The following is a 16,018-nucleotide window of genomic DNA, read 5'->3' as shown; positions in this document are numbered from 1 at the left end:
CTTTTTTTTAAATCGTTAGTGCTCCACTTGAATTTTCAGATATCTATTTTTACCTATAAATTTGAAATTTTGTTCAACAAATTTTCCTAAAGACACAAGATTCTTTCTGAGACTTGTAACATGTCTGATACCCAGGATTGTGCATGTGACTTTATTGAACATCTTGATTTTCATATCTCCAACTCCCATTATTTTACATGAGTCATTATTTTTTATATAAACAATATCTCAATTACATGGTTGATGCTTATAGAACCAGACCCTATTGGGAGTCATATGATCTTCCCATGCTGGAAACATATTCTCGAAGGAACTTTGATCAAATTTTTACCTAGACTCCTATGTCAGAAGTGAAGGAAACAATTAAATCAAATTCAAGAGATTTCATACTAGTGAGATTTGTAATCAATTCATCCCATGATTCTGTCATAAAACAGAGTAATATGGTTGTTTTAGCTTCATTATTAATTTTTCCATCTAGTGACATTAATTTGCTAATTAAGGCATAAAGTTCATTAAGCGCCTTTGTAAAGATGCACCACCACTCATTTTGAGATCGTAAAAATTTTAATGAAAATTTTTTTTATTAGGAAGAGTATGAATTCATAAGTATTTTTCAGCTTGACCCATAAATCTTTCACAACAGTTTTCGATGAGATGTTGAATAAAATAGACTTATCAAGTGCCAAAAAAATATATGCCATGGCCAATTCATTATTCTCATTAAATTTTTCATCATCTATTTTTGTAGGTTTATTTTCTCTGCTTTTTAAAGCCACTATGCAACTATCTTTCACCAATATTGTATGCATATTTAATTTCTAAGTTGAGAAATTTGAACCATCAAATTTTGAAATTTCATATTTAATTGAACTTCTTCCACCCATCTTCAAATATCTGCGATTTGCCACAAATCTCGTGCCCAACAAGGATCTTAAACCCTAAGACTCTAATACCAATTGTAAATGATAAAAACCAAGGTTCGGGAAAATCATAGATTGAAAAATTGCACATAAAATTAAAAAAAAAGAGATGCTAAGATTTATATGGTTCGGCAAATTGTATATGTCCATGAAACATGAAAGTTCTTTTTTACTAATAAAAAAACAAAATACAAACATGGAGAATATAAGAGTTTTTTAAACGATCTTTCAAGTCCTAGAATATGACCTTTTTCTTTATGACACCCATGCAATGATTAAAAAAAACTAACATTTTATCTATATTTTTTCTTGCATTTAATTTCTTTCTTTATAAAAGCTTCTTTTAATAAAGAGGAACCAAAGACCATCCACGTGGCCATATTCCTAATCCATTTCTTTTAGGAATAAGATGGTTTGTCTCTCTCACGTAGATATCTCATAAAAATAGAGTTTTCAAACAAGTTGACTACGTTTCCTAAACAAATAGGCTGTCGTTTAGGAACATATTAAGGCTCTTTTCTTTTCTTTTTCCTATTGTATATGAGCTTTTCTAGACATTTGCCAAGCTCAATAGGATACGTGGTAGAAAATCATTACTATCAATCAAGTTTTATCCCAGCTATTTGAGATCGCCTTTTATCAACGGTTATACCCTCAATATACAAGGAATATCCTACCATAGCATATAATGTTAGATCAAGATTCATAGTAGAGATGCGGCAAAAATTTTTCGTTAGCTGCCAACCAGTGTTATAAAAACTGGATAATCTAGTCGTTAACCACTCTGTTAGATCGGAACTGATCAGTGGTTGGTTCTGGTTTTGGACGGTTTTGGTGATCGACCGGTATTTAAAAGAAAAATTCAAAAAAATGTAGATAAATTTTCAAAAATAAAGAATTTGCTTTGTATTGCATTTTTGTAATATTCTTTATATTATGATAAATATTAAAAAAAAAATTTATTAATACTCACTTTAATTCAAAAATCGATTTGTTAAAATTTATTTTTTCATTAATTCAACTTCATTTGAATGTGTTTTGTTTCAATCATTTTTTATATGCTTTTTATATTTTAGTAGATTTTTTTTTTTTTACATCTTTTTTATTTGTTCAACATTTTTTTTTTAGCACCCGGACTTGCCCCGATAGAACGGTTGAATCGACTGGTTTATCGGTTAGACCGGTTAAACCACTTCCGGACTCATGTCCGTCTAATCATTCCGGTTCGATTTTGCGAACATTGCTGCCAACCTAACAAGATTAGTTTTTTTTCTCATCTAGGCTTGGGACTAACAATGGTGGAGTTGTGTGTATAAAAAATAACTTGAAAAAGTTACATTTAAACAACAAAAAAAGGAGATTGACAAATATTAGACTAAGATTAAAAATAAAATAATTTAAAATATTTGTCAATTGGGGAAATAATTTGTTGTCCCCTAGGAGACATGACAATAGTGTAACGTGTAGTCCTCCTTAAAGTACTAGAAAGGTTTTAGGCTAAAAAACCCTTCACATTTTTTTTGACTTTGAGGCCTTGAATGTCCAAAGTTATTTTTTCATTTTCACATCTAGGTTAACAATTCTCACCTCATTCATCATTTTTTCTCTCTTCATGGTTTTCAAGCAAAAACTTATTCCATCCTCTCTCTCTCAAAACACTTTCTTTCAAGCGGAATTTATGCCCATATATGTTATAATTAGTCCTCTACATTTTACATTTATGCCTATGTTCTGGTTGGTTTTTTTTGTTTTTTTTTTTTTTTTTTTTGAAGTACCCCCAGTAGAGTTTCGAATTGCTTGCTAATTCTTTATAATGATCTGTTTGAAACTAATAGTTCCATGATACTTTGAATTCTTATAACGAGCGGTATAAAAATGCTAGTCCCAAACTGCTTTGATTTGTTAGCATGGGCCTCGGAACAAATAGTTTTGGATTGAGTGTATAGGTTTTTCTGCAATAATTATATTTGGGGAGCCGTTTTATGTCACCAAGTCATTGTAGTATAGTGAAACCACATTTTAAAAAAATCAATTTGTGGTATTCGTATGACCTTATATTGCATAGGCTTTTTTTCATCCCAACAATCAATTCTAGAAATAAAATTCGATTTGTATATTAGATATTGTCAAAATAAACCCGTTCCAACAATGTATCTTGACCATCTATTTGGAAAATCTTAACATTTATGCCTTTATGAAATCAAAATTAATTTTTTTAAAAAATTATTCATCTAAAATATTTGGAAACATAAAAGGAAAAAAAAAATCATAATGTATCTTTAAAATGTCAATTTTCAAGTTTTCATAGATTTGCTTGATCTACACTATTTTTTAAGCTTTAAATTTTATAATTAGATATGCAACTATATTTTAAGGCTATTACAAAGATTTCCAGTATTGAAACCGCATTTCTCAATACTATTTGAAGATGCACCGCATTTCTCAATACTATTTGAAGATGCACGCTGCTTTGATAGTTTAGAGCCTTGGCTCTATACAAACCGCACCCTTCAAAAAATATACACATCTAACTAACTTTAAGACAAAATAGAATACCTAGATAATTTGCTAGTATATTTATTATTTTTGAAATTTGAAGCCTTCATTTTATTTTTTTTTATTTTTTCATGGTTATAATATTCAAGCCGAAACAATCCATGTAAAGATTTTCTTATCCTTGAAGGGTGCGGTTTCTATAAGGTTGCAACCTTAAACAAGCCAATTAAGGTGAACCTCCAAATTTTATTGTAACAAATGATTTTGATATAAATTATTTTTAGAATTGTCTAAAAATATATTTTTATATTTAATTATAAAATTTTAAACTTCAAAAGTCATTAAAATTAAGTAGATCTATAAATATATGAAAATCTTGAAATGGACGGTCTAGATAATATGTTGTGAGATGTACTATTTTTGGAAATCAAAATCTATTTTTTCTCATATTTGTACATCTCGATATTGAGATGATCAATTGTAGGGTTTTTTAATATTAAAATAACCTTTTTAGATAGATTTTTTTGGTGCATTAATTTTACATTTTAAGATTGCAACTTTATATAAACTTTTTTCATACTTAAATTGCAATTTTAGATGAGTTATGGGTGAGCCTTATTTAAATAGGGCAGCAGCCCTGGTGAACCATTTTTGGCAACTCTAATCATGAACAGGTGGGAACACCTACATCAACTGGAGGTAGAAGTTCTACAGAGAGAATGAGAATTTATAAATAGAGAGAGAAAGTGTTTGTGAGAGTTGAAGAGCTCGAGTTATATCGTAAGAGAGAGAGAGAGAGAGAAAGCTCAGAGAAATTGGGTATTTTTCCTTACAGAGAGAGAGAGAGATTGGGTGTTGTTGTTTAGAGAGAGGAGGGCTTAGAGAAATTGGGTATTGTTCGTAGAGAGAGAAACACCAACTCCATATATTTTTTTTTTTTTTTTGAGAGAGAAATCGAAGAGGAAATGGCACTAGGAGAGGAGGTGAGTAACAGGCAGATCATATTCAAGGACCATGTGACTGGTTTTCCTAAAGAGGAAGACATGGAAATGGTGTCAAGTTCCATTAAACTCGAAGTACCAGAAGGCTCAGAGGCTGTTTTAGTAAAGAACCTGTACCTCTCTTGTGACCCTTACAATGAGGCTTAAAATGACCAAACTAGAAAACTCAACCTATTTGGCTGGGTACGAACCGGGCTCTGTAAGTGCCCTTCTCCTCAATATCTTCCTCTGTTTTCATGGATTACAGTGAAATTTCTCCTCTTCTTTTTTACTGTCCATCTCTTTAACAATTTCGTCCTTTTATATGGAACTGTTTATATACAAAGTGTCTCCTGAAATCCTCATCTGAAAAGCACTTTGTGGCTCTAGAATAAATTTCTAAAACCGGCAGTAAAATTTATAGATAAAAAATGGTGTAGGTCTTGCGGATATATGAACACTTATTTTTAGGGTGAAACCGATGATTTAACATGATTTGTTGCAGTATGTATTATTTTTTAAAACTTGAAATCTTAATTTTTTTTTCACAATATAATATTTAAGCTGAGATAATCGATTCAAAGGTTTTTCAACATGAATTGCAATTTTTTTTTATGAGCTCTATAGTGAGGCTTTACTTATTTTGGTAGGGCTGCAGCCCTATCAAACTAATTTCATATATATATATATATATATATATATATATATATATATATATATATATATATATATATATATATATATATATGAAAAGGGTAGAATTAACCCACTAGTTTATATGAACATATGAGCCCAACGGTCCAGATTGAATCTGGGCCGATCTGACGATCACTAATGTCCGGTAGTGTTTGAATATTTTTTTTTGTTCTACAGCTTCAACTCAATTGAAATTTTAGATGTGTGTTTTTATCATCAAGGCGCACCTAATAAAAATATAAAAAAAACTATCCGTAAAAAACAAAATGACCAAAATACCCCTCTAATTTTTTTGGAGGTATTTTGGTCAATTTATTTTATGTAAAATATTTTTTTGATAGATTCACCTATTTTTTAAGAACACACGCTTAAAATTTCAAGTAATTTGGATTTGTAAAAAAAAAAATTTAAAATTCAAATACTACCAAACATCCGTGATCGTCAGATCGATTCAGATTCAATCTGGAACGTTGGGCTCATATGTTCATATGAGCTAGTGGGCTAATCCCATCTTGGACATCCGTGATCGTCATATTCATATATATATATATATATATATATATAACAATGGGTGGTTTGTATGGAGCTAATGCTCTAAACAATCAAAGTAGAGCCACCTTCAAAAAGTGTCGAGAAATGTGGTTTCCATGCTGGAAATCTTAGTTATAGCCTTAAAATAAATTTTCATCTTTAATTATAAATTTAAAGCTTCAAAAATTGTGTAGATCGAGCCGAGATGTGAAAATCTTGAAAATTGACGGTCCAAAAATATATTACAAGATGCACTATTTCCAAAATTTAAAATCTATTTTTTTTCTCATGTCCATGCAAGTTGATGTCGAGATGATCAACTTGGGGATATTTGAGCATCAAAACAACTTCTTCTATTGAAATTTTTGAGGCGGGCTGTAATTTGATCGTTTAGATCCTCGGCTGTATATAAATTATATATATATATATATATATATATATATATAGGGAAAAGATCCATATTCTGACTTAGAATGTCAGCCAAAGATTGAATCTAGACTGATTTGACGGTTACAATCTCAATTCGTATTTGAATTTTTTTTTTTTACAAATCCAAATCACTTGAAATTTTAGACGTTCATTCTTTTCATCAAGATGTACCTAATAAAAATATAAAAAATTAATTCACAAAATCTAATTTTTTGAGACGGCCATTGACTTATGGGCGCTATATATATATATATATATATATATATATATATATATATATATATATATATATGGGAAAAGATTATGTCAGCCCTTGGGCTAACAACTAGAGTGTTATTTAACGGCCCAGATTGAATCTGGGTCCAATCTAATGGTCACGACCTCATTTTGAAATTTTGAACGTTTATTCTTAAAAATAGTAGAATCTAATAAACATATTTCAAAAATATTTCAAAAAATATAAATAGACCAAAATACCCTGAAAACTTTTCCAAGGTACTTTGATCAATTTATAGTTTATGAATTATTTTTTATATTTTTATTAGGTGCGCCTTTATGATTAGAATGTACGCTTAAATTTTCAAATGATTTGGATTTGTTAAAAAAAATGAAAATTCAAATACGAAATAAAATCGTGGCCGTCAGATCAGCCCACTGTAGCAATCAGCCTGTGGGCTGACAACATCCATTCCCATATATATAAAAATGCTATAGTGATTAGTGATTTTGCCCATAGGTCAATCGCCGTTTAAAAAAATCGGACAGTGTGCGTTTTCGACTGCCACAGATCTAGCATATCCGTGGCCGGTACCGTCATGGACATACTAGGTCCGTGGCGGGTACCATCACGGATATACTAGGTCCATGGCGGGTACTATCACGGGCATACTAGGTCCGTGGCGGGTATTATCACGGACAAACTAGGTCTGCGGCGATCCAAAAATTTACGCAGAACCGCAATGAACGGCATTGTCCGTTGCGGGTCCGTTCAATAAACCGCCACGAACATAGCAAGGCAGTGACGGAGGCAAAACACTGTGGCATTTTGCATATAGGCATTTTTTTAAAAAAATTTCCATATATATATTCAATTTCCTTTGTTTATCAATGGGGCAACAACTATTGGTTCTTGTTGAGGGGACAGTGGAGATTAACCATTATGGGGCCCACCTCAACGATCGTTGAGGCATGGATCTCTATCGTCCATCAACAATAAGTGCCTCAGTGGAGTACTTTATATTGTATTCCTCCGGACTACTATATGGGTAAATGCTATTTCTTAAAGAAAGTATACTGTAACGCAAAGTTATTACAACGGGACGGATTGGCGGTCCGACCAGTAGAACTGGTGCAAGTACTAAACCGGGATTTGAATTGAACAGGTCAAAACTGGCATTTGACCAATCGAACCAGTTCGGTTGCTGGTTTTTCCGATTCTATTGGTCCATCCGGTTTGGCAAGTTGAGCTAAAATTCTATTTTTTTCAGATTTATTGTCAATTTATATGATATTTTTCTTTCTTTTTATTTTTTTTGTTGATTACATGGAAACTTTTTATATCCAAAAACAAAAAGTGGTAAAAAATAAACTGTCTTGCTTTACTTTTTTTGAAAGACACAATGTCATATTTTTCAAAATCTTACTTTTTATTGTATTCTCTCTCTCTCTTTCTCTCTTTCTCTCTCTCTCTGTAAGTTTTCTCATGTAATATGGAAAGAGAAAAAGCTTTCCATAAGCACCTTGCTATTAATTAAACAAAATACAATGTTTAATTAAATAAAATGTAATGCTTAACTAGTTACTAATGATTAATTTACACATTACTTAAATAAAATGCAACATTTAATTAAGTAAATTGCAGCATTTAATTATTAACCAATGTTAATCATGGTAATTTATTAATTTTTAAAATGCAATGTTTTCTTATCAAAGAATTAATGTTTTACAATATCTTTTAAAATAATTTATTATTCTTACTAATTTCCCATTAGTTAACTTGCATTTTTTCTATTTCTCAATGAATTTTTAAGATTTTAATAAATTTTCTAATCTTTTTATATTGAGAAATATAATGAGAAAAAGGTTAGACCGGTTTAACTGCTGGTTGGAGTGGTTTTGATTGGAACAACCCCTTCATCGATTCAAGCACCGGTTTGATCTTGATAATTATGCTGTAAGCCTGATGACCTTGGCAATGTTGTGGTTGTGGAGTCTTTACTGTACAAAATGGATTGGTTGGACAATGATATATTTGGCATTTGTGTTTCGAGGACTCATGCTGATGTGGCTGAGCTTCAATTAATTGATTTTGTTGCTCCTCTTTCTCTCTTGGTTGTGAATGATCCTTGTTAAGCTAAGTAGTTGGAGGTTGTTTTGAGGGAACTGGAATGTTATTGATGTTGATTCTTGGTGATCTTAATAACCTTCATGGGATTAAGAACCTTACATAGTGGTGTTATCGAAATCGCATCAACCGCAGGCTCAGTGAGGAATTTGATCCAGTCAAAATCAATTTGATTGCTAGTCAGACTGGTGGGACCATATTTTTAAGAATAAAGAAAAGATCTGAATATTAGTTGAAAAACATGAGATATATTAAAATATTGCCCACTGTGTTTAATTTGTCTGACTAGACAAAATTGAGGGACAAAACTGAGGGATCCGCCTTGCCAAATTCGGTTAGATATTGGTTTTAACCGATTCTCGACCAAATTTGCTTATCACTTTAGATCAAACCGGCAAAGGCACCAACTGGTTAGACCCGGCGGCCCGATTGGTCAGACCTAACAGTCTAAATGGTCAGATCCAACAACTTGATCCTGTTTTGATAACTATATTACATAGTTCATTTTTTCATGTTTTTTTAAAATTTTATATTTATATATGGATAGTTTAGCGGTAGGAGTTGAACTAAGGGCATAATGTTGCATTGTTAAAATCTTCACCAATCTAGCCCAAGTCCGAATCGTAGAGAGCCTAATGAGTTCTTTAGTGTGGTGGGCTTTTCAAAGTCTCAACCATATCCAAAGGAAGACAAATGAGGTAATGATTTTTATGACCCATTTATAATACATCTTATTTTTTAAATCATATCTATAACGTAGGAAAATGTGAAGTGGTGTTTCAAACTATAACCTGGATGAAATAGTTCCTTTTTTTTTCCCGACAATTTTGTGTGTTGCTCATCTATGGAGTATTTCCACTCCTCGCTATGTATGAACGAGATATGATCATTGCATTTCCAAGAAAAGTGTCGGGTTTCTAACTCTAGTAAATCTCATGGAAGGAAAAACTGGTCTTACAAACTTTTCTTGAAAACAGCAAAGTAAGAAACACGACTAGAATTCTACATAATGTCAGAAAGTTTTCTCCAAAATTTACCCAAAATTGTTTGTAATTTTAAAAACATTGATGCAACTACATGTAACAGTTAACTGCTATGAACATGATGTACTTTGAACATATAATTGTCCCGATTGAATTTTTATAGCCTTCTCTCTGAGACAATGGGAGAAATGGGGACTTCGTCAGTTATCACGACTATTTTCAAATTCTCATTTGTTTTGCATATAGTTTGCACATATAGATTTTGATAGGCTACTCAATTTATGGTACACATAATGCTGAAGTTTTCCTATCTTTTAAGAAGTTCTATGCCTAAACAAAAGAAATATATTTTAGGAAATGGGATAATGGCAGCACTTTCTTTTGTATTTACATTAGATTTGTTTAGAGTATTGAGGCTGAATAGCTTAAACCCGAATGAAGATAAAGCAATATATTACACCATAACCATTAGCTCTACTGCATAAAGGTAACAAATTTTGCCAATTTATGCATGTGAACAGTCCCTAGTAGCTCAATCTATCCATCCTCTGGTTGTTAATTGTCTTATACGAATGTGAAATTAACTGGATCTCTTGATAGTCTTTATGCATCTTTATTTGGTTTTTTTATCTCAAGTTCTACTATTTAGTATGCTATTATCAGTAGAAGATGGTGAAATCCTTATCAGATTTTATTTACTTTTGTAATTTATCTTATGTGACATATTTGGAATCCAAGAGTTTCTGAATTCCTGGATTCCGGGCACCCCGATTTTAAGGAAGGTGACTTGGTTTGGGGACTGGATGGGAAGAATTCAACTTGATAACAATGACTGAGTCTGAAACGCTTAGAAAAATCACTGACATTAATGTACCTCTTTCCTACTACAATGGCATTTTAGGTATTTTTCTTTTGCCCTTTCCATCTTCCTTTTGTCTATGATATCATTTGAATTCTATGATATCATTTGAATTGAGCTATCTTAGTTGATATTATCTTGCTAATCTTAATTAACTACTTGTTGTATGGCCATTAACATTTTCATCATGAACTCCCCACATCCCTTTCACCTTATAATGGACACAATTGAGACTTTTATTTCGAACTTTTTATTTTCATATATACCCATTTTACCAATTGTATTTCTATATTTTCACATAAATATTTCATATTCTTCTTATATCTCTATATGTCTTTGCTTTTTTTGTGATTGCTAATGAAAATTTTATTTTCTTTTTGGGTGTCATTGTGTTTGTCACTAAATGCTGAAACTTGCCGTATGTAACTATTAGTGGAACAATTGTCTAAAAGTTTGGTATACAAGGCTAATGTCTATAGAACCGTCAGAATAATATTAAAAGTTGAAGTTCATTTAGAACTTCCTTGAAAGAATTATAAGGTGTTGCAGATGTGCTATTTTATGAAAACCTTAGCAGTTGTAAGGCATTTGATATAGATACATGTCACCAAGTTTTTTAACAAAATTTTAGCTCAATTTCTTTGGATACAAGAGATGTAGCAGTTTATTAAATAGGACTTAAAAACTCGCACTTTTTATTATCTATTATTCTAGAATATTGTCTCTGTGTCTGGTGCATTGATTGATACTCGTAAATTTGTTCTCTCAAAATTTGTTTTCATGCTTTGCATTTAATGATGGTTGTGGATCATATGAGGCCACGAGAAACTAGATTTGTGAATAGTATAAGTCACAGGTACTATGCCTCGTTCATCATCTCTTGGTATTTTGTTTCGACGTAACTCTTAGCGGTGCAAATTCTGAGGCTGACAACCTCAACCTCAACTCACTAGATGGGGTGCTGCTAAGGCCTCTTGATGTGCAGAGTCTTCTTTGTTTGTCTGGCACTTTGGCTTATTTTAATCCTTTGTCATGTTTTTGTTCTCTTAATATGTATGTGTGTGTGTGTGTGAGAGAGAGAGAGAGTCTTTTCCTTACTATTTTTGGGTAATTGAGCATCTTCTTGTTTGGAGACAAGAATATTAAAGATCTTTCGTTGTTGCATATTGTCTTTAGGTATGCCTGGGTTGTTAGCAGATGTAGGGCTTTTTCAGAGCCGTCCGCTTATGAATGAAGAATGTGTATATGTTTCAGCAGCATCAGGAGCAGTTGGCCAACTTGTTGGCCAATTTGCGAAAGCAATAGGCTGCTATGTTGTTGGTAGTGCTGGGTCCAATGAAAAGGTAAGCTGCTATTAAGTTTTATCTTCTCTACCATTAAAATGAGGCATAATTTTACTGTTAATCTTAATTGGTGTGAGAATTAGTGAACTTACATTAAACCTATGGCCCTTCTAGGTTGATCTATTGAAGTCCAAGTTTGGATTTGATGGAGCTTTAGAGCATGACTTGGCTGCTGCATTGCAAAGATACGCCAACTTTTTCACAATTGATCTCATATTATATAAAGGATTGTCTACAAAGAGACCATTTATCTTTTGTACATGGAGGTCACAATCATTTTTGTTCTTTAAATTTCAAAATGGGTGGTTGTAATAGTATTATTAAATAGATACAAAGTTCCCAAAAAAAAAAAACAATTCTCAGATTGCGTCACTCACTCCAAGCCACCCAATTTGACATCTAATGAGTGGGAATAATTGTAACCTCCATGCACAAAATTTCTTTCTAGACACTCCCATTATATGATGGGCAAACCCGTGTCATCAAGCATGAAATGTAAACAATTTTAGGTCAGCAACATAGGCTTATCAGTTGACTGAGTTACTTTCTAAATGCATTTCTAATTATTTAGTTGCATCTCAACCGTTTTGAATATTCTTTTCCCTCACTTTCTTGGGCCATCATTTTTGGGGCAGTGCATGTTTGTCATTTGCCAATGGCCAATGAAACATTATCTCAATTGTATGGAAGTGATTTGTATGGGTTCACACACATATATTGTGTCAATAGCAGTTATTCTATACAATTAAAACAACATCAGGCCCAATGTTACCTAGATACTGACTTAGTCGTCCGAGTATGATGAGTGTCAAAGTGCAAGACATGCCCATATGGATATTTTTATAATAAGATAATAAATTTGTAATGTATATACACATATTTATCACACTTGGATGTGGTTGGTATGGCAACAGTCCACTCAAACTTGGCATTGTGAGTGCTAACTCCACCCTTGTGATCTATACACTTCTTTTCAATATGGTGCTCAAGTATCGACATTTGTTGGCATGCGATACTTCAGCAAGAATGAAGTGTATGGGGAACATAATCCATACAAATCAACTCGGCTAATGTACTCGCCCATTGGCTCACCCAAGTCCATCCCAAGTTACAAATTAAAAATAATGACAAAATTAATAAATATGGAATATATAACCTCTCCATTTCTTACATCAAACGCAAAATGCGGCGTTGGTTAGGATTGCTATCGTTTGTATTCCCCTCTGCACTAGGTCTGATTCTTCCCCTGGAACTTTTTTTAACTACCATTTTTTTTGGGTTTTACAAAAAAATAAATGAGAGTCGTGTTTGTTTTGGGGGTTGGGTAACCGCTCACTCAGGCAGAACTCACCTTGCCCATAGGCTGAGTAGATCGGTTGACACTGAGTACACTGAATACCATGCAATCCCTACAAACTGCAATCTTCTAATGGGTGGCACCCGTGCCATTCATAGGCTCCCTCAATAGAGCAAGTTTTGGAAAAAGTTTCTTGCATAAATAATAATTTGTAGGGCCAAAGTGTGAAAGAGTCAATAAAATATACATTGCATGAACACTTTTTTTTTTTGAATGGTTATGTATATTGTATTAATTCTCAGTACCATTTTAAATTTGATGGTGAAATTCTAAAAACAAATACCTACCTAAAGCCTTGAGATAGCACACCCAAATCACTAGGAGAGAGGATGGATTTTTGCCATTGGAGCTTTGTCTATGTCCAAGTTGAAAATGGCTTCTTTTATTTCCTCTCTCGATATAAGGCCTCTCTCGATATAAGGCCTTATGAAAACATAAAGGAAAATGAAGTACTTCGCAAAATTAAAAAGTAAACTCGTCCACAAAGAGCTCCAAACCTCATAAAGCCAATACAACTTTTTTCCAAATCTCGACTTCAGTCCTTTCCTTGTCTGGCTTGAGGAGAATGATGAACTTCTCATTTATTGGCAAGCATCATATTTGAATTTACAACCTTGAGAACTAGGACAAAGCCACTGGTCTTGATGAGAATCAAATAAAGTCTCTTTCTCTCTCTCTCTCCCTCTCTCTCACCCCCCTTTTAGAAGTAGAAAAGATCAAATCCGATTGTCAATATCTCTGTCAGGTACTTCCCTGAAGGCATAGACATGTACTTTGATAATGTTGGTAATGTTGGTGGAGTCGTGCTTGATGTTGTGCTTTTAAACATGAAAGACAACGGCCAAATCTCGGTTTGTGGAATGATCTCTCAATACAACAAAGATGAGCCAGAAATTGTAAAGAACCTCTTTTGCCTTGTATTGGAGTGCATTGAAATGAAAGGGTTCATGGTATTTGATTTTTGGGACTTGTACCCTTACTTCCTAGAGGCCACTATTAGGCGCATCAAGGAGGGGGAGATAGTTTATGTTGAAGACATTGTAGAAGGTCTCGAGAATGCTCCCTCGGCTCTCATTGGACTCTTCACTGGCAAGAATATCGGCAAACAAATAGTTCTGGTTTCTTGTGAATAATGCATGTGGTTACTGTTGTTACCTGGCAAAAAGATAGTGTTGGTATTATATCTCTTCATGTAAAGGCTTGCAACATTGATATTGTGCATATGTAGTTTGGGTTGAGGCTTCTATGTGAGCCCTTTGTGTTGGTTTTGTCCATGTGTTAAAGGCATAGTATATGAGCTTCTATGTGTTGTTCTGTCTGAGAGGTTAGGCCTTTTTTTTTTTTTGTTTAGCGGAATTTGGACCTAAAGTTCAAATTTTCTTTGATTGTGGCTTTCTAGCCAATTTTAGTTTAAAATCCAAGATTGTCATTTTACCATCCATAAATATAACGATCAAAATGTCATCCTCCTATTGTGCTATTTTCTTCACTTTGATATCTTTTCAATCAATAAATTGTTTGAGGAATGCCAAAATAACCATTATTTGCACACATTTAATTGTTGGTGGAGTGCTAGTAAAATGTATTGAGCTCAAATTATAGCATATTATATTAGATGCTTGGTACTTGTTTAGAGCTGAAAGAGGAGTATTGAGTTTGCATCTTTGCCACCGTTGGAATGTAACCAGCTGAAACTCCTGATGGATTTTTATTACATTTGATCTTATGTTATAGGAGATGATTGTTAGAAACGCTAATTTTAAAATTGGCATTTAAGACAACACATTAGTACACCATTTAAATAAGTTAAAGTTACGTACATATTCGTTATAAATAGTTTGTGTTATTACCTATTGTCTGTTTTTTTCATGTCATAACGAAATTTTTTTAAAAAGACAATTTTACCTTTTTTTGGTTGTTGAACAATTGAATTCAATCGATTTTATGTTGTTCAACAATCAAAATTCGACCAATTTTCGTTTTTGAAAAACTGAAAAATTTTTAATTTTTTCGTAGGTATTCCTCTCAACAACCGAATTCAATGGATTTTCGGTGGTTGAATAACCAAAATCCTCTATACCCGTCTTTTCCCTTTAAACTCTTCCCGATGTTTATCCACATAGATTAGTCATTGTAGAGAGAATGGATAAACATAGGGAAGAGTTTAGACCCTAAGGTATCGAGAGAACGGATAATGGATAAAAATAAGAGAGAACATGGATAAACGTTTAAACCCACATAGGAGAGAGAATGGGTAAACATTTAAACCAACCTAATGTAAGGTACAAAGAGAGAATGGATAAACATAGGAGAGAGAATGGATAAATGTAGGGAAGAGTTTAAATTCTCCCATGTTTATCCATTATCACTCTATACCTTACATTGGGTGGGTTTAAACTCTTTTCTATAGAGTTTAAAGGAAAAATACGGGTAAAGCGTGGGTGAAGAAGGGTATAGAGGATTTTGGTTGTTGAACAACCAAAAATCCATTGAATTAGGTTGTTCAACAACCGAAAAAAGGGGAGTACCTATAGAAAAAAAATTCGGTTCTTGAAGAACCAAAAATGAATTTTCGATTTTTTAAAAACCAAAATTGGTCTGATAATCGATTGAATTTGGTTGTTCAACAACCGAAAAAAAGTAAAATTGTCTTTTTTTTTAAAATTTTCGTTATGATATGCAAAAAGCGGATAAATAGATAATAACGAAAACTATTCGGTAGTTTTGTAATAACGCAAATTATAACATATATGTACGTAATTTTCTCTTTAAATAATGTGTTGTGAAACATCGCTCGTGTATTTCTGAATGAAATTAGCATTTCTTTACTCTCCTACTTATGAGCCAAACCCCACTCATGCACTCCTTACTTTGTCCGGTCCGGTTCTTTTTTTGGATGTGGAATCATATGGTTTAGATGGCAGCATGGCCCCCGGCCCAAACAAAACAATTTTTTGTAGCATTAACTCATACAAAATGAAACTTCAAGGGGAAATAGCAATTTCTTGCATTAACTCGTACAAAATGAAACTTCCGGGGAAAATTGTTGTAGGAGCTCATGCAAGAAATGTTTTGGT

At 32.8% G+C, this 16,018-nt stretch overlaps 1 protein-coding gene across 1 annotated transcript; it reads left to right on the top strand.

The window, feature by feature from the left end:
* Positions 1-4,093: 4,093 nt before the first annotated feature.
* On the top strand, positions 4,094-14,385 carry LOC18448630 (2-alkenal reductase (NADP(+)-dependent)). The gene is given in 8 exon segments (XM_088869270.1): positions 4,094-4,555; positions 4,557-4,623; positions 7,071-7,082; positions 10,123-10,179; positions 10,182-10,283; positions 11,418-11,584; positions 11,699-11,767; positions 13,685-14,385. Coding segments are annotated over 8 exon segments (1,035 nt in total). The 5' UTR covers positions 4,094-4,384; the 3' UTR covers positions 14,075-14,385.
* The last annotated feature ends 1,633 nt before the right edge of the window (positions 14,386-16,018 follow it).

This window comes from Amborella trichopoda, chromosome 6, assembly GCF_054954075.1.
Source record: "Amborella trichopoda isolate Santa Cruz 75 chromosome 6, AtrichopodaSantaCruz75HAP2 v2.0, whole genome shotgun sequence".
Classification (NCBI taxonomy): domain Eukaryota; kingdom Viridiplantae; phylum Streptophyta; class Magnoliopsida; order Amborellales; family Amborellaceae; genus Amborella; species Amborella trichopoda.
This window is presented reverse-complemented; position numbering and strand designations above follow the sequence as displayed.